We start from the raw sequence: 18,460 nt of genomic DNA, 5'->3' as shown, positions 1-18,460 counted from the left end.
CACTTGCTATGGAATGAGTGGGTGGTGTCCAAGCCCCGCCCCCATGTTATATAACAGGCACGGTTGACCCTGTGACGTTCTGCAGAGGGCTGAAGCTGTGGCGGTTGTCAGCCTTGGGGATGGATTCCGTGAGGCCCCTGGTCCCACTGACTGCACACAGCTGGTTGACTCCTTTCCCAATGACCTCCAGCCAGTTTGGGGAATCAGGAAGGTTCCCGCAGCTCAGAAACCATAATTTTTTCCGAGTTCAAAACACCCTCCAGATGTAGGCGTGGGGGTTTCACTCCTCATTCCCGGAGAGAACCAACGCGAAACTTCCAGAGAAACAGAAAAAAGAAAAGCAAGTCTGTGGGGGAGAGGAATAGAGATGGTAAAAGCTTGGGGGTAAGTTATGTGATAGGAACGGCAGAAAAGAGCGTAGTGAAAAGTAGAAAAAGAGGGAGTCCCAGTAACTCCAAAGTTAAGGGGGTATCCACGGAGCCCCTCTCTATTGCGCCTGCGCAATGCTACCACGTTTAGTACTCCCGCCCCTTCCCTCACCCGAAGATTTACTCGTCTCTCGGCAACCATTCACCTAAGGAGCCAATCAGAGGGCACCTTTCGCCGTGCCCTTACCGTCAGCGTCCAGGCGGAAGGATCCCGCGGGCGCTGGCTCCGCCCTGCCCTGCCCCTTGCTCCCCCGAGAGGCAGGCTTAGGGGCGGGGGCGGGGGCGGGGGTGGAGGACGGGGGCGTGGTCAGGCGGTATAAGAACGAGGGGGGGCGGTGGCCTTGCGGCTCACTCGGTGCAGCTGCTTGGGGGCTGTAGTGACCGTGCTGCTCCTGCTGGGGGCTGCCCACGCCAAGGACCGCACTCTGTCATCTCCTCTTCCACCGCCCAGGTGAGTCCAGGGTCCCCTCCTTCAAAGACTTCAAAGATGCGGCGGAGCCAGAGAGCTGCGCGCTCTACCCTCGGGGGTCTGTCCCTGCGGAGCGGAGCTCGAGTCCTCGCTGAGCCCAGTGGGGGCTCGGAGGCGTGAAGGGTGGTGCGGCCAGGTGAGGGGACCAGGTGCTCCCTTCCCCCACAACTCCCTCAGTGTCACCTCCTTCCACTCTCCGCTCCTGTGGGCCAGGCGAGACGCTCCTAGAGGGAGCTGCAACTTTCCAGAGACTTCGGCCAGGCTTGGCAAACTTCAGCGAGTTCCTGATGCGCGTCCCAAGGGCTGCGCGCTGGCCGGCACCGTGGGGGAGGCCGAAGCGTACGTGAAGGGAGCCTTTGGCCACTTCTTGGGGTCCGCCACCCCTCCTCGCTTTCGGTTTCCCGGGCTTGCACCTGCGCTCCCACCCGCACGTACACCCTCTCTGGCCCGCGCAGCGCGAATTCGAATGCGGCGGTTTGGGGAGGCGCAGTTGGAGACGCAGCGGTCCGGTCCGGGGCTGATATCAGGCCGGACAGGGGAGGGGCGCTCCTCGGGCTGCGTGCCAGGGCTCGGGCGGAGATCGCTCACTTTTCTTGGACTCACACCAGACTGTGGACACCATAAGCAGCAAAGTGACCTAAGCGAGTGACTTGTGTGCTGCGCTTCTCTCGGAAACTTCTCGGGATTATGGTTTCTGCGACCTGGTTCCGCCCCTTTCAGAAATGAAACTTGCTTACAGAGTAGACTAAAAGCCTGACAGTCAGTTGACTCGGCCAGCGGTGCCGCGGGTGGCTCAGAGGCGCCGCTGCCCCGGGAGGTGTCGCAGTTCGGATCGCGAAGGTTTGGAGGGGAGTCGAAGATGGGTGATGTGAGAAGACAGGTGGTAGCCTGCAGACCTCAACACAGCGCCGGCGGGCGGCAAAACAAAACGGCGCTACCTCGAAGCGAGGGGGGACTTCACCCATCCTCACTAGAACTGGCTATTAGGGCTAGCCGCCGAGGGAGGGAGGAATCGGCTCAGCCCCTTGCCCCCCGTGCTGTTGGTGCGAGGAAGGCTCCTGCAGGGCCGCCCGCGTCCTTAAGTAGAGCCCTGCTGCTTTTTAACTTTTATTTGTTTGTTTTTAAGGCAGTTACAACACGCAAACAACGCAGTGCTTAAAGTGCACTGACTACTGTAAGCGTTTGTGAAGACTGTGTAATCATTTGTATTGTGACAACTGCTATTCAGGATAGGTGGGTTAGGAGCCTGAACCTCCTCAGAAAGTGAAGTTAAGATTATTAAATCCTCCTGAAGCCGACTCTGGGCTTGGCCCAGCTGTCTTTCAGGGGGGATGAGGGTGGCCATTGTTGGCTCCACTAACCTTTCAACATGTGTAACTTGGCAAGGATCAGAGCAAGGAAGCAAGGTGAGGGTGGTAGGAGCGCTTACCAAGGATTGTGCTGGCTGAGTCTTAAATCCCCAGAGGTAATGGGGGGCAGGACGAGACAGGCACTGGAGACCCTGCTGTTGGAGGGGGTGGGGTGGGGACTGGAGAGTGCTGACTTTTCTCTTCGCTTTCAGGGAAGCGGTCTGAGCTGGACCAGCAGGAATTCTGTCCTTTGCCATTGTTGTTTGTGAAGATGGAAAACTTAATATCCCTGGAGTCACGCTTTTACTTGAGATAACTGAAACCTTATGTTTTAAGGTACACCTGTATCTTTAGAATACACTTATTCTCAATAAGGAGTTTTTAGAAAGGAGCTTTGATGATGTTGTATATGATTGTTCGGGTAGCTGTGGGGAGAGTCCCATAATATTAAAAAAAAAAAAAACAACTTTTGCCAGGAGGCTTCTAAATTACTACCCAAAACAAAGTTCCCTAATTTCATAAGGAACGTTAGTGTGTGACTGTAGAGCTAACAGCGACACACTTTATACGTGACCTTTCTCCCACCATGCCCACCTGGTATTGCGAGATCTCACTGGGGTAACTGTCAGATGAACTTGATTTAGCCCAGCACCAGTGACTCCCCCTGCTCAGTTCCACTCTCCAGCCTGAGCAGCAGTAGCTCCCGAAATCCCATCCCTAGTCGCAGAAGCTCCTCCCACAGCCCCTCCCCCAGCAGCCCTCCCCCAGCAGCCCTCCCCTTAGCCCTCCCCTTAGCCCGCATCCCGCATTCCCAGCGTTCAAGGCTGGAGTGGATTGTGGACATTCTGCACTACCCACCAGAGAACAGAAGTCCTCGTCCTTCTGAAAGTCCAAGGAACTGCCCGGCAGTAAAGATAACTTGGGACTGTCGTGCCCTTGTTCTGCCAGTGCCAGTAACCAGGCTCATTCGATCCTGAATTAGGAAGTGACATTTGTTTAACTGCTCAAGTAAGTGGTACCCGGTCTTCCTCTTCGATGTGCTGTGTGCATGGGGCCAGTCACTGAAGAATGACAGGCTATGAGCTCTGAATGGATTTGCTAAACCTTTTTTGTGTTACTGAGAGAAGTTGTGGAAGCCCAAGGCTAGTTTTGAGAGTTTTGCTTGTGTTTGGGTTTCACACCAGACTCTTGGCTGTATCTTATTTTTTAGGTGTGTTTTGTGTGTGTGTGTGTGTGTGTGTGTGTGTGTGCGCGCGCGCGCGTGCGTGGGGGGGCAGATTAGGGGAAGCAATGCAGAGTCTGAGGTGTTAGTTGGGATAAAACATTACTCTGGTTAGGTAAGGTCTATTGCTTTTTTGTGTCATTGTCACTGAAGAAACAAGGCGATGTAGGAGAACGTGTCCTGCCACCTGGGTGTTTTGGCTGTGAGAAATTGGCATACGCTGTATTCTGATGAAGCAGACACCTGTGGGCAGAGATGTGCACCTGTTTACGGCCACCTGGGAGCAGCAGTGGGGGCGATCGCTTGTGCTGCTTGTGGGACTTCTGGCCTCAGACTTCTTTATTCTGTCCCTGCATGCGTTATAAGGAAGCTCCTATTTGTAGTTTAAATGGTTTAGAGGAAGCATCTTTGTATAATCCAACTCTGTAAGTAACAGCCTGATGAATTGTTCAGAATTTGTAGCATTTTGGACAGCTGTCCCCTGTAGCCTGCTGGAGAAGTGTTTGCAGCACTTCCTGGAGCAACACTAGAAACCAGTACGAAGAAGCAATTGCTGGTGCTGACTCTCCCTGTGGGGTGTTTGTAGTCTCTGGGCCTTTGGGGTCTTGGTCACTGACCTGCTTTACATGTTTGTTTCTGGGATCACAGGGATGGAGTCAGTGAGGGGTTAAGTGCTTCCTAGGCAGCCGTGTGTGCCAGGTGCTGAGGAGGCTCCGGGAAGGGCTCTGATGCAGGCAGGGCTGGGGCAGCTTCCGAGGGTCCTCCCGGCACAGTCCGCTTGTCTAAGCGACCAGCATGTGAGCCCGGCAGCAGGGGTGTGTGCTCACCGCCACCTCCCCAGTGCGCAGAGCAGGGCCTGTCACACAGAGGTTGAGTGGACGCAGCGCTCTGCTGCCATTCTTCGGGGGGGGCAGGGCTCCTTTAAGTAGGTGTGGTCCTGGTGGGTCATGGTGCCAGAGCTTTGGGGATCAAAAGCTCCTAGCTGAAAATGCAGGGTGGATTCCGGGCCTTTTTCTAAATGGAGGCTTTGGAACTGAGGGGCAGGGACCACTAATTGGCCCACAGCTGAAACCCCTCAAGCAGATACCCTGCTGCCTCCCAGCCCCGCCCACCCTGCCCAGCCACCCAGCACCGGCCTCCCTCACTGGGCTTGATCAGCCGTTCTCGCTCCACGTGCACTCCGTGGCCAGTTCTGCTGAGTCTTTGTCTTTTTAACTTTTTGTTTTCCACTGCCACCACTGACCTGGTTTAGGGCCCTACAGACAGCAGCTTGACGGGAACCATAGTCAGCTCCTCTCCCTGCCTGCGGCCAGTGCTACGCCCCAAGCTCCTGCAATAGCACCTTCGGGACTTGCAGGCTCTGCCTGTCCTGCTAGAAGAGGCTGAGGGTCATGTCAGGACCTCAGCCTTGCTGGCCTCTGCGTATTCTCAGCCTCCCCTGGGAGGGGGCCTCCCCGCTGCCCTGCCTCGCTTCACGGTTCACATACTCAAATCGTTGATTGAATTAATGCTGCTCCTTCCTCACCGTCCTTCAGGCCAGCCTTGGGCCCTTGCCCGTGGCTTCTGAGCCGCCCCGTCTGAGGATCCCCTCGCCCTGTGCCTCGCCTCTTCAGGATGTCTTTGCAGTTCTGCTTTGTGCCTTAGTTTCTGCTTCTTTCAAATCTCCAGCTGGGTGAACACAAAAAGTCCCATCTCTCCCTCTCTCTCTCTCTATGAGCTCCCTGGAAACACCTGTGAGAACATTATCCATGAATCATGAGCTGCTCCTACTCCTTCGTGTTGACATAGCTGCTGTCGTCACCTTGCTTAGCCCTCGGGAGGATCAGAGAAGGGGCAGCCCTCTGCCTCACCTGGCTGCCCGCCCCTCACCCCAAACATGCCCTGTTTATTTATCCCCGACCTGTGCTTGTGATGGTGGAGAGGTGGGCGTGAGGACCCCCACCGCCAGCTGACTCTGCAAGGCTGTGGCCAGGCCTGTCACTCACGTGGGGGACTGTAAGGCGGTCACAGCAGAGGCGCAGGTCCAGAGCAGAGAAGCCGGAGGACACTCACCGAGCACCAGTGTGCGGCCCAGTGCTGGCCTGGGCCCCCCCGCCCCCCTCCCACCCCCGTGCCCAGGCCCTTTGCAGCCCAGATCCTGCCCTGCCCCCTGCTGTGCAGCTGCCTTGGCTGTGAGGACACCTGGGTTCTGGTCCCGGCAGCACCTTGACTGCTTCAGGCTTCAGTCTCCTCATCATCAGAAGGACAACAGACTGGCGCCGTCCAGTAGAAACGGGAGGGCCACAGTTAGGTTTCCAGTAGTCACATTCAAAAGTAAACATAAACAGGGGAAGATAATTTTAATTTTTTAACCCATCACATCAAAAATCATTTCAATTTGTAATCAGTATAAAAATATTAATGAGAGGTTTTACTTTTTGTTCCTTGTGCTGAGTCCCTGAAATCCGGTGCACAGAGCATCTGAATTTGGGTTTGCCCCATTTCTGGTGCTCAGCAGCCACGTGAGGTTGTGGGTGGCAGAGCGGGCAGTGCAGGGCTCTGCCATCAACAAAAGTCCTTGCCTCTCAAGTTCTGGCTCTGCCTCTGTGGGGGGCAAGAGTTAACACCACGAAGGGATGGCAGGAAAGTGTCGGCTAGGACATAAACCCTACGCGGGCAGAGACCTGTGTGTCTTGCTCTGTCTCAGCACTAGAACAGCACTGGGAACACTGTAGGCACTCATGTAGCTGAAAGAATGACAGGAGCTTCAGTCATCGTGGCCAGCTCAGCAATAATCACTCACCTGGGGAGTCAGCCCTCACCCTGGAACACAGGGCGTTTTTGATTCCCCGTCCAGTGAACATTATTATCATTATTATTGTTGTTGAGAATAAGCGTAAAGCAACCAAAGGACTGCAGAGAAAATCTGAGAGGGGCAGGGGGCTGGAGCTCCAATTAAAATTTGAAACTGTAACAGGGAATAAATAAAAGGCGTCTTTGCGATGCCTGATGGCAACGACGCATGACTCGGCGAGCACTGACTTAATGGCGATGGCCCCAGCGAGCTGCAGGTGCGCCTGGTGTGGCTCCCCACCTGTGGGAACACCTAGAAGACAAGGCAGCTTGGCCTCCCGAGGGGCCGTGGGTGCAGAAACAGGTGCCACCCGTGGTTTTGTCCTTTCACTTTGATCCCACCCCTTCACCCCGACTCTGCCCACTTACTCAAATTTCTGTTCTTAGCAGCATTTATATTATTGTCAGAGGGCCCACTGGGCCCGCTGTCATGCTCAGACCTAGAGGCCAGCCCCCTGCCATGTGAGTGTGAACTCCACGGGGAAGGGTCAGTGAGGGATGAAGACCAGGGTGGGGCCTCGTGCGTGACCAGCATCCTTTCTGAAGCGGGGGCCTGCTCAGGCTCCGACATATGTGAGTGGGGGTGTGTATATGCGTCTGATGTGTGCGAAGGGCATTCCAGCACCTGAGAGTGGCTCGTGCCTTTGCTGAGAGGCCCGGGGGTGCTCTTAGTGAGCAGACTGCCAGGACTGAGGACCTCGTTTGGACAGCTGACACCTGTTCCGAACTCCAAGCTGGCGAGTCCAGTGGCAAAAAGCAGCCCTGGAGAAAACCAGGAGGCTGTCAGCCCTTAAGCACTGGATCGCGTGGAACCTTGGTCCTCCTTATAGTAAATGATGCCCTTCTAGAAATCGTCTTATTTTTCTGCTAGTCACAACAGGAGGACTAGCTCTGGGGGTCCCTGTAAATGAATTCAGACCAGTAACATCCCTGATTTAGAAAGAGGCATTTGGTAGGTGGGAGTGGGCCATCCACTAGTGACAAAGATTATTTCTGATTAGTACTTAATAATGCTGACACCTTGGAAAAATCAAGGCTTCTCTGCTTAGCTTCCCACCTGAAGGTGTCTGTGTTCTGACCTCATCAGGGTCCACATTTGTGGCCCTTTCAGCGTCTCCCTGCAAGCACGGCAGCATCTGCGCTGCCCTGTGACATAGGGCCAGTGTTTTCACTCTGTTCAGGCTGTTTTGTAGCGCCGGCGTTATCTCTCCAGCCACACTTGCTGAAGCATCCTATTTTGACGGACGGGGTGAGCTTTCTGTTTGGAGTCTGCTCAGGGCGGGGTCTGTGGACAGAGCCAGGTCATTGATAACCATGAAGAGTGTATGTTGGCAGCAGCGGGGGGCGGGGCGGGGGCGGGTAGGGGGGGAAGAACTGGTGAGGGCCCCTCAGGCTCAGAAAGCCTGTGCACAGCAAGGCGGCACTGGGTCCTGCTTTGGTCCAGGACCCTCTGTTCCGTCAGCTCGGGCAGCATCCCAGTTGCAGTGGGAGTCGGACCAACATTTTCGGCTCTGGTAAACATCGGTGCAGAGCAGCTGGGAGGATGCTGATAACCCTGAGAAAACAGATTGAGGAGACCTGGGTGGGATCAGCAGCCGAGAGAGGGGAAAAGACCATCTGTGGGTTGTTGTGTCGCCGACTTAGAAGTGTTTTCTCAGGGCACAGGTTTGCGGCGTGGGGAGGTTATTTGAACGGAGGTAGAATGTGTCTGTGAGTGTTTGCATGGGCAACTGTAAACATAGCTTCCGGGGAAAAGTACACACAATGTATTTCATTGTCCTTTTCTTAAACAAGGCATTATTTTATCTGGTTCTATTGCTTTGGGCTGTCATTAAACGTAAACTACTTCATTCCATGCACAGGTGTGTGTCTCAGCTATCTGTGACTTTTTAACGTGTTCGAGGGCTGTGGAGAAGTCTCCGGAACATCCCCTCCTCCCTGGTGGCGGGGCTGGCAGCCTGCAGACAAACGGCTTGCTCAGGCTTCCCCCTGGCCCCAGATAACTTCTGGCCTTCACCCCTCTAGGAATTCAGGGAGTCAGGGAGCTTTTCTCTTCAGAAGGCCAAAGCCGCCTTGACCCTGGTGTTTCTCCTTCCCTCCCTGTTGTCTGGGGCTGCATATATCAAACCATGGCCATTCAAAGCTCTTTTCTTAAGGATGAAGGAATCTCAAGGGTCGAACTGTACACAGGTGGAAAGGCAGCAGGTGTCCAGCCCCAGGGTCACCGTGCATGCGCAGGCCGCTCCTGCTCTCGGTTCTGCTCCAGCTCTCCTTCCTGCACTCACCCGTGGGTCCTGGTCACTCCCTGGGAATGGACCTACCTTGTCTCTGCAGCCCCGTTGGGTTTTCTGTTTCTGGGATCTGGTAGTGACCCTCTCGTCTGCAGGGAGTGTCCTGTTCTGCTGCTCTATCAGCTGATGGGCACTCCCGACCGTCCAGCCGCTGGCACGGGTCCTGGCGGGCGCTGCTTTATTCTGGGAGCAGAGCCTCAGTTGCCCAGATAAGTAAGGATCTGCCATTCCTAAAATCTCCCTCGTGTGCCTTCATTTTTTCTTCTTAATGCTTGCCTAGCAAGCCGACTGTCCCAGCTCCTTCCACTCCCGGGTCCCCCTCCTGGACTTGCTTTCTCCAAAGTCACCACTGCCTTGCCACCTCGCTGTCACCATGGAGTGCTCTTGGGAGAGGACCCCAGCCTTCCTCTCCCAGCCACGATTCCCTTAACACTAACATTAGCCTAACTATTGCAATGTCTAGACTTAAGTCCTTCCGTTCTGGTGGCTCGCTAAACTGCAGACACCCCCAAACCCAGAATGGGTTTGAGGGGGAGGGCTTCTGAACTGCCCCTTGTCGGTTTCGTTCCAAATGCTTCTGTCCTGCCTTCAGCACCTGTCACCTGGCCTTCCTCAGGTGATGTAGCACATCTTTCCGCCATCTCATAAAAAACCTTTACACCTTCTCCCCTCTCCTTCCTCTTGCTGCGGTCTACTTCCTACAACTGCCTGAGCAATAGCTTGTCTTAAAAGCCCTACCTTTTAAGCTATTGTGGACCTCTTTGTCCCCAGCTTTCTCCTCTTTAAAGGGGAGTGGCTTCTCCAGGGCCAGAGATGCTGAAGGGGCCAGCGCGTTAGTCCACACAAGGCCCCACAATGCTTGCATTTGGGATGTTGTCAGGTAGAGTCTGGTGGCTCATATCTGAACACCTGGCTAAATAGCCGTCCCAGTGGGCATCCTCTGGCCGTGGCTCTGGCCACACAGAGAGCCCGGGGGGGCTCTGCCTCTGGCGGTGCTGCTGGAGTCTGAGGAAGTGGTGGCATGAGCCCATGGGGAAAGGATGTGGGTAGGGTTGTCGGTAAGACGTTCAGTGATGAAACAGCTGATGCGCATCCCCACTGGGAAATGGGACTTCCCGCGCCACACGATGGGCAACGCGTTATCTTCTCCCGCGCCTCTCTGCCCTCAGAAGAGCCACCCGGGTGTCCTTGAGGAGGACCACCGCCCTCGGCTCGGCGGGCGTCTGCGCTGCACAGACCCCGAAGGGAAGCTGCTCGAGCTTCGCTGTCCGGCGTCTGCCGTGGGGAGGCGGGTGCACGGCCAGACGGTCAACAGAAGGTTCTCTGTTTGGTTCTCCTTTCTGGACAGGACCAATCAAACCTCTCTTTTAGGAAAGGTCACTTTATTAACAGGAAGAACTGGTGGAAGTGGTCACCAATTCCAAGACACTGAGGATGTGGAGACAATTCACTTAATCATTCCTGACCCTTATTGCTTAATGGAGGGAAAAGGACAGCTGTAGCTTAGGCGATGGGGATTGATGTGAAATGGCTCACACTAAGTGCTCTTTCATTTGCTTGTATGTGTGTCTCTCTACACCCTCCTTTTTCGGGAGGCAAAGGAGCAGACCCAGACCGTGGCTCTCATTCACTCAGCCAGCTACGGGAGGAGGTGGGGCGGGACTTAGTGGTGCATATTGCCATCCACTTTTCTATGCAAGGGAACTTTTTTCTTGAAGTGCCCTCTGTTGTAGACAGAGGAGCACAGTGTATGTGGAAGATGCCAGCTACAGGTGCGTGGGTCCCCTCCCAGCCAGGAGCCAGGGACAGCAGGTGTCTTTGCTCTGCACACACACCTCCCTTAGAGTCTGTCACCAGGCTTGGTCCATGGCCCGAGGCTGGGTCTCTCACCCTGAGCTTCAAAGTGCTAGTAGGAAGGTCCAGGCTGTTGAAGCAAACATCTAGTGACCGTGAAAGGGGAGTTTACCATCGAAGGAATGCCGACGTGCATTTGAGTTTTTTGTGTATTCTTAAACCCACAGCGAGGTCGGAGGACAAGGATACCTCTCACATGTCTCTGGGCAGGATGGGGGGCTGCCGCAGCAGAGAGAACTGCGGTATTTCCATGGCACCTCTGCACGGAGAGCTTCCAGAGCTCTCATGCTAAAGATCACAGACCTGAACCTAAATATGTACCTACCGTCTTTTACTTCTCGGAGGTGTAGCTGCACATACACCAGGAACTCTGGGTGGCCTCTGTGTCTCATCCCAGACACCGGGAGGAACCAGTGTTGACTTGCCCGTGAGGCCTGGGCGTGGCACTGATGCTCTCAGCGCTCTCACCCCCTCTGTCCCTCTGCCTGCCCTGCTCACCGGCCTGGCGTCCCCTCGTGCCTTCCCGGCCACCGTCACTCCTGTTTCTGGGCCCCAGACAAACGATGAAGTAGGACTAGAGATGGCTCTTCCTCCCCTACATGGGCTCAAACACAGGTTTTCAGACCATTCTGCACTGAGTGGCTGTGTCCCAGGTGGGGAGTGGGGGACAAAGATAAGTCAGGCATCAGCTCGTCTTCTAGGGGCTTGGTTTAATCTCCTGGCCTCCCTTGGCTTTCTTCTTCGCTCTGGTGACCATCCCTGCATGCCCGTGTTCTCTTCGTGTGTGTGTGTCCCGCCCTCCCGGGGCAGCCAGGGGGTGGACGAGAAGGAACTCGGGGCTACCCGAGATCCAGTCATTCATCGTGAGCCAAGCGTTTTAGAAGAGTTAGAACTGGGTGGGACGCTGGTCATTCTCCCTTATATAAAGGTGCCTGAATGTCCGGATCAATGGGAAATTATGGTCCTTACCTTTCCCAATGTCCTCTGTGCAAAATAGAATGACTGTTTCTCAGGCAGCAAAAGGAAAAATCAAACACTTGAGTTTGAGCTAATTTTTTTCTAGTCACTATTTTGTGAATTTTTGAACCAGCATTTGCCTCCAACCAGGGCCTTTCACGAGCTGGGAACGAGAGAGGATTATGTCAATGTGGGTTTCCAGTGGCTGATTAAAACCAGCCCGTTCCGCTAAGCCCTCTGGTGTGTTCTCTGAGCGCCAAGGGCCGAGGACTCGGATTCACTGGTAATGCCAGCGTGTGTCTAAGTAACCGGAAAATGTGCTTCTGATATCTGAAGCTGGATGGGCGAGGGAAAACAGAATTCCTTTACACTAGGCATCCATAACTCATTTGGGGTTCTCCTAATGCACTAAAGACCAACCATGATCTCAGCCCACATGTGCGCCTTCAGGAGCCTGAGCTCCTGTGCCTAAATCGTGGTGAGCTGGGAGAGTCGAACCCACCGTGGGCTGGGCACTGGTCACGTCTGCACTGGGCTCGTACACGGACTGCCTTTCTCCGAAGGTTAAGTTAACTCCATTGAAGTGCACGGGGAGGAAGTGACAGGGAGGAAGCCCACCACAGGTGTTTTAAGAGTCTTGAAAAAGTGCTTATTGCTTTCATTAAGGTTCCTGCAGCTGTGGCTAATAACCAGCGTATCAGTGTCATACGAGGGTGGCCATACTATGTCTGAAATGAGGAATAGCAATTATTACAAAACCACTAAAACATTTTCGGATAACAAACATAGAATGGAACTAGATGGGATGGCTTATCCATTATTTTGAAAGTTTGGGTTTTTTTTTGTTTTTGGTAAACAGTGGACATCTTCTTTTAGACAGCACATAAGTAGAAACTTGACTGAAAGCCATTCTATCGGAAACTAGTCCCTCCTCCTCTGCCCGCCCCTCCAGGGGTCAGAGGTTAAGGCTTGCAGGGAAGCTTCAAAGTGTGTGTGGTTGCGTCATGTGGTTGTGGGGGTGGCAGGGAGGGCTAGGAGAGGTACTGAAAGAATAAATAAGGTAGCAGATGAGTAGGAGGTTCATAGGGGAAAGATTGCAGAACACAGAGAATACGATTTTAACTTTTCTCAACTAACACGTGTGTAGGTTCTAAATTCAAAAGGGACAAAGTAAATCTTCCTTTGTCCCCCATCTCCCAACCGAGGGGTGCTCCTTGGTGCAGGCCGAACTGCTGTGTGTCCTTCCAGAGACTGTATGGGTGTGTAAATGCAGACTTAAACTTTTGCACACATTTTTGCACCTTTCCATTACACAATCTTGATGAACGTTTCACGCTCGTGCAGACAGAGCCGTCACCATTCTTTTGTACAAATGTGTGCCCTGGCGCCTGGGGCCTTATCAATACTTCTCCAATGAGCAGTCCTGTGCACACCTGCAAGTGTGCCCATGGGGTAGAACCCACAGCAGACTTCCTAGACGTAGAATTGCCCTGTCCCAGGGAACAGCCGCTGAAAACCGAGAGCGCCACACTGCTCTCCAGAGAGAACCCATGGGCACTGTACCCAAGGTCACTGCTGCTGGATCTGCCAGTCCGATAGGTGACAAGGCCACACTGAACTTTTAATTTGCCTGTCCCTTTAGGGCGAGGTTGGGTGTGTTACGCACCTGAGCCGCTGTTCAAGCCTCGTGACCCTTCTTCTGTTAGGGTTCCAGTGTTTCTGATCTGTGGGAGCTCGCTAGTCATGGAAGACACAAATACTTTGTCTAATGTTACAAATATTCTTGTCTTCTAACTTCTTCATGGCATTTTTACCATGCAGATATTTTAATTTTGCTATAGGCAAATGTATTGATTTGGGGGGTCTTTTAGGTTTTATATGATGTAGAGAGGAGGAATACCTACTCAATGTGAATCTATAAATTCCATGGTTTTTTTTTCCCTAGTACTCTGAGGGTTTCATACTTTACACTGAAGAGTTTCTGATGCATCCATCTAGATCTTAGTTTGGCATACAGTAAGGAGCCAACTGATTTATTTTTTAAAATCTAACTAGCCAGATGTCCCACGACTTTTCCCTTTATTATTCGGAAGTGACTCCTTTATTATATATTGACTGCCCTTATTAATAGATCCTATTCCTAGATTTTAAAAAATTCCCTCCCATCAATTTGTCTGCTTTTCGTGCCAGCGTTTCAGTGATTGCGGCTTCGCGATCTCTCCGATGCGGCTCGCACACCATTTCTGTTTTCCGTGACCTTTCCGTCTGCTCCTGCCCCTCCTCCCATGTGAACCTTACAAACTCTTAGCCTAAAACAGCTTCTAACTTTGAACCCACTGCAAGTTCAGAAGTTTAAAAAAGTACGAAACCTCTCCTGTCTGTGTCCTTTCTCTGCCCCGGGAGGAGGAGCGATCGCTTTCTTCAGGTGGGCCCTGGTCTCGGTGTCCCTCCTCTGAAGTTAAGAACTGCTGTTCTGGAGGTGGGGGTGTTCCTGACTGTAACTCTCCACGACTTCTTTTTTTAAGGATTCTGTAGGAAGAAAGGCCTGAGCCAAGAACCTTCCCTACGGTTATTCTCTGCACCATGATCAAGGTTCTTCCTGGCGATTTTCTTAAAATTAGTTGTTCCTTCTATTCCAAGTATTGGGTTGGATTACGGCTCCCCACTTGTGGTTTTACAGGTAGATCAGCACAGCTGACTGACATCTGTGTCACCAAGTCACAGCCGGCTTAGCAGTGGCTCAGAGCACGGCGCCGGCCGTACCTTTCCGTGGTCGTCTGGGCTGGGTTGGGTCGTGCCCCGTGTGACAGGCACAGGTGCACTGGATGCTCATCATGAAAGGGGCTGCGGAGAGCCGTGTCCGCAAAGCACATCAGGAGGGAAAACTGCTCTCTCAAATCTGACCCGACGCCAGATGCCAGCTACAATAATCATGAAGTCCTCCCTCACAAGTTCCGTCTGGTCTCCTGAGCTTAGTGCTGCGACAGGATGGTCCCGATGGCTGAGGGCTCTTTAATGCCGTCCGAACAGGCTTGAAGGGAAACTTGACCTCCCCGTTGGCATGACTCTTCTGCAGCAAGCAGAGGGGCACTCGCCCTCAGACTGGTCTTCCCGGAGCTCAACCTTCCCAGCTCCAACCGAGCAAATCCGGCCCCTTAACCCACGTGCGAACGGGAGCCTGTGATCACCCGAGGAGGGTGCAGAGGGCTAGACCGGACAAGGCCACGTCTTGGCCACGTGCTGCCTCGGCCCCTCGGCCCCAGCCATGGGCTCCTGTGGCCCTGCAGTCTTCTTGTGTCCCGTCCTCGTAAGATATCTTCCTCTCCACCCCAGTCAGAGGACCCTTCCCTAGTCCGCCTTCACACTACATTTTCTCTCTGCCGCACACCGCCTGGTGTCGATGCGTTGTGTCCTCACCCACCTCCTCAGTGGGCAGCTCCGGGGAAGCCCAGCTCACTGCATCCAGGGGACCCCGACACTGACAGCCACTCTGTCGATGGGAGCGGGGTGGGTGAGGCCAGGATCCCCGGCCCCAGGGTAAGACCAAAACTCCAGGTTGAACCCCAGGTCAGCGTGTGCTGGATGCTCATTGAGAAAAAGCAGCTTCCAGACAGGCAACTGTAGAGGCCGTGGGGCGGACTTGGCGTGTGTCTGGGAAGCCAGAAGGGTGAAGGGGGAGGGGGGCCGCCCACTGTACAGTCTGTGCTGCCGCCCCTCCATCCCTGTAGCTGATGTTCGACCTCCGCGGGTCCACAGGCACCTTGCCCCTACCACATCAGCACCTTCTAATATGCTATCCCGATGTCTGGGAATCTGCTGCATTTCATTTTCTGCAAAGTATAACTTAGTTGAAAATGACTTTGGTGACTTGGTGGCTCTAGCAGGTCAAGTGTGAGCAGTGATGTTTTTCTCCTACTTCTGAGTGCGGGCTTTCGGCTCCTTGGGTAGTGTCAAGGGACTGGTTTTCAAAAGGCAGTTGAACGTTGACTCCCCTGAGGAAGTCTCCTGCATGCTGTACAGGCCTCCTTGCTGGGCAGAGTCCTCCCACTGCGGAGCCGACCTGACCCCTCGTAACCCAGGAATCTCATCATTCTCGGCTCCTCGGTCCCGCCCTGGGTAATGAGAGTGTCTCTCAGAGGGCAGGCCACTCCCATTCGGGAGAAGGACGTGGGTTCTTGCTAACAGGATGTCAGTGTGTGTGGTGCTAACAGGACTGACCGGACTTCTTCTTCTCGGGTGGCTGTGGCCCAGAGCTGCAAGCTCATCTAGTCACGGAGTGAGGGAAGTCCCTTCTTGGGGCTCCTATGTTCTGCGTGTGGCCTGGGTGTCAGCCAGTTCAAGATGCGGGGAGGGAGCTAAGGGCAGGAGAGGTGGTTTTCACAGAAAACAAGGAAACTTAGCAAAGCCCACAGGCTCTCTGTTGGCTAAGGTTGTGTCCAGGTTACTTGGTGTAATGAGTTTGTCTCCTTCCCTTCGCACAAACTGGCACAACCTGTCCTCCCCACCCCCCTCATGTGGACCAAACAAGTGAAACAAAACAAGCACATAAAACGAGATTATGAAGTTGCCCAATTTGGTATAGGGTAAGGTGGATCTTGGCCTTACTTCATGACGGCACTGCTGTTTACGTATTTAACTCATTTAACCCTCACGGCAATACCCAGCAGGAGGTCCGCTCAGCACTGTTTACGGGAAAAGGTTCAAAGAAAAATCACCACCATCTCTGAGTCCCCCGAGCTGCTTTGCCGGTGGAAGTGAACCCTAACTCTGTTTCTCACCCCCTCACTTTCAGTTGCCCTGGCCAGAGCGTCCCCCAAGATGGCAGAGGAGAGCAGCAGCGTTGCCAGGGACTGCGCGTCCTTCAGCGTGCTCAACTGGGACCAGGTCAGCCGGCTGCATGAGGTCCTGACCGAGGTCGTGCCCATCCACGGGCGAGGCAACTTTCCGACCTTGGAGTTGACCCTGAGGGACATCGTCCAGACCGTCCGCAGCCAGCTGGAGGAGGCAGGCATCAAAGTGCAGGACGTCCGGCTGAACGGCTCCGCCGCCGGCCACGTTTTGGTCAAAGACAACGGCTTGGGATACAAAGACCTGGACCTCATCTTCCACGTGGCTCTCCCCACCGAGGTCGAGTTCCAGCTGGTCAAGGACGTGGTGCTGTGCTCCCTTCTCAACTTCCTGCCGGAGGGCGTGAACAAGCTCAAGATCAGCCCGGTCACCCTGAAGGAGGCCTACGTGCAGAAGCTGGTGAAGGTGTGCGCGGACACCGACCGCTGGAGCCTCATCTCCCTCTCCAACAAGAATGGCAGGAACGTGGAGATGAAGTTCGTCGACTCCATCCGGCGTCAGTTCGAGTTCAGCGTGGACTCCTTCCAGATCATCCTGGACTCTCTGCTCTTCTTCTACGACTGCTCCAGCCACCCCATCTCCGAGCATCTCCACCCCACGGTGATCGGGGAGAGCGTGTACGGGGACTTCGAGGAAGCCTTCGACCACCTGCAGAACAAACTGATCGCCACCAAGAACCCCGAGGAGATCAGGGGCGGGGGGCTGCTCAAGTACAGCAACCTCCTCGTGCGGGACTTCAAGCCCACAGACCAGGAGGAGATCAAAACTCTGGAGCGTTACATGTGCTCCAGGTTCTTCATCGACTTCCCGGACATCCTGGACCAGCAGAGGAAGCTGGAGACCTACCTGCAGAACCACTTTGCCGAAGGGGAGAGGAGCAAGTACGACTACCTCATGATCCTGCGCAGGGTCGTGAATGAGAGCACCGTGTGCCTCATGGGGCACGAGCGGCGGCAGACCCTGAACCTCATCTCCCTGCTGGCCTTGCGCGTGCTGGCCGAGCAGAACATCATCCCCAGCGCCACCAACGTCACCTGCTACTACCAGCCGGCTCCATACGTCAGCGACGGCAACTTCAACAACTACTACATCGCCCAGTCTCCAGTGACCTACAGCCAGCCCTACCCCACCTGGCTGCCCTGTAACTAACCTTGAGACCTGAGGGTTTCCACGGCGGGAACCCCCCGTAGGGCAGGGGCTCTCAGGTAGGGGAGCCTCCTTCTAGATGTAGGTGTTTGCCTCTTAAAGGGGAACTCAGCTCTGATTCTGCTTTTTTTTCTTTGTGTACCCATCAGAATGGGTCTACAGTGTGTCATGAGCCAACCCTAACGGGACCCGTTGTTCCAGTGCCACTTTGGAAAAAGCTGTAGGAAGCACGGCCTGTCCACATCTTTCCGAGACAGACACTAACCTGCCGTGTCCCAAGCATGGGCTCGGGGAGATCCGAGCTCTGTGCGGTGACCCAGGCGGGGGAGTCGCCCGGGCAGGGTGTGAGAAGCACGGGGCCGCGTGTCTTCTCACTGGGGCCTGGAGAAGGCCCTGCCGGCGCCCACCGGGGGCTCTCAGCTACACAAAAGCTGTGCTGATGGTCTGTGTTCCTGCATCAGTTTTAGTCAGGCAGAAAAGGGCAACCGCGAGGGTGCTCCCGTGACTTCAGTTTCGTTCCAAGGACTGCGCTGCGTGTGTAACTCCCTGTCAGCAGAGCTGAGGACTCCTCTCACCAGCACGCTACGGCCAGCTGCTACGCAGGTCCGGCTGGAGCGGTCCATGGTTTAGATGCTGCGCTCCTGCGAGGAATTGTGTGTGCGATTGCTGAGACGGAAAAAAAGAGAAAAAGGCCTTTTCGTGAAATGTAACTTGAAGACAAAATAAAACGTGGAACATAATGTTAAACTAGGATTGTGGTGGGGGTAGGAGTGATTGTAAATAGGAAAGCTGAATGTCCACTTTTTCTTTAAGGAATTTTGATGACTGACACTTCGTTTTTCCCTCAGCAGCTCGTCACTTTTGTGTTTCTCTCCCCTGAGACTAAGGGTCGCGCCGAGTCTGGGGTCATTGGAGTAGCTGACGTGTGAGGGTCTCCCTGTGTTTTCACTGGAAACCCGTCCTGGTCACATTCCAAGTAGGACAAGCTGTTTTTCTGGAGTACTTGTGCTGATTTTTTGTTTGTTTGTTTGTTCAGAAGTAGTGATTTCCTTCTCCAGATTTTC

The 18,460-nt window shown here is 54.1% G+C and overlaps 1 protein-coding gene across 3 annotated transcripts; it reads left to right on the top strand.

Moving 5' to 3' along the window:
• Positions 1–744: 744 nt before the first annotated feature.
• On the top strand, positions 745–18,143 carry TENT5C (terminal nucleotidyltransferase 5C). 3 transcript variants are annotated; one of them, XM_045816684.1, is made up of 3 exons: positions 780–879; positions 2,459–2,582; positions 16,195–18,143. In XM_045816684.1, exon 3 carries the CDS (start codon positions 16,221–16,223, stop codon positions 17,397–17,399), a length of 1,179 nt encoding a protein of 392 aa, XP_045672640.1. In that variant the 5' UTR covers positions 780–879; positions 2,459–2,582; positions 16,195–16,220; the 3' UTR covers positions 17,400–18,143. The 3 variants fall into 3 exon arrangements, with proteins under 3 accessions (XP_045672637.1, XP_045672640.1, XP_045672639.1); XM_045816683.1 differs by lacking the exon at positions 780–879 and adding an exon at positions 907–1,737; XM_045816681.1 differs by lacking the exon at positions 2,459–2,582 and having other exon boundaries at positions 745–879.
• The last annotated feature ends 317 nt before the right edge of the window (positions 18,144–18,460 follow it).

The sequence above is a fragment of the Phyllostomus hastatus genome, unplaced genomic scaffold (assembly GCF_019186645.2).
Source record: "Phyllostomus hastatus isolate PE091 unplaced genomic scaffold, TTU_PhHast_1.1 phas_scaffold_216, whole genome shotgun sequence".
In the NCBI taxonomy this organism is placed as follows: Eukaryota; Metazoa; Chordata; class Mammalia; order Chiroptera; family Phyllostomidae; genus Phyllostomus; species Phyllostomus hastatus.
This window is presented reverse-complemented; position numbering and strand designations above follow the sequence as displayed.

Excerpts from the sequence above, each read along its gene's own strand:
- TENT5C (XM_045816681.1), top strand. The coding sequence starts at position 16,221 with ATGGCAGAGGAGAGCAGCAGCGTTGCCAGGGACTGCGCGTCCTTCAGC.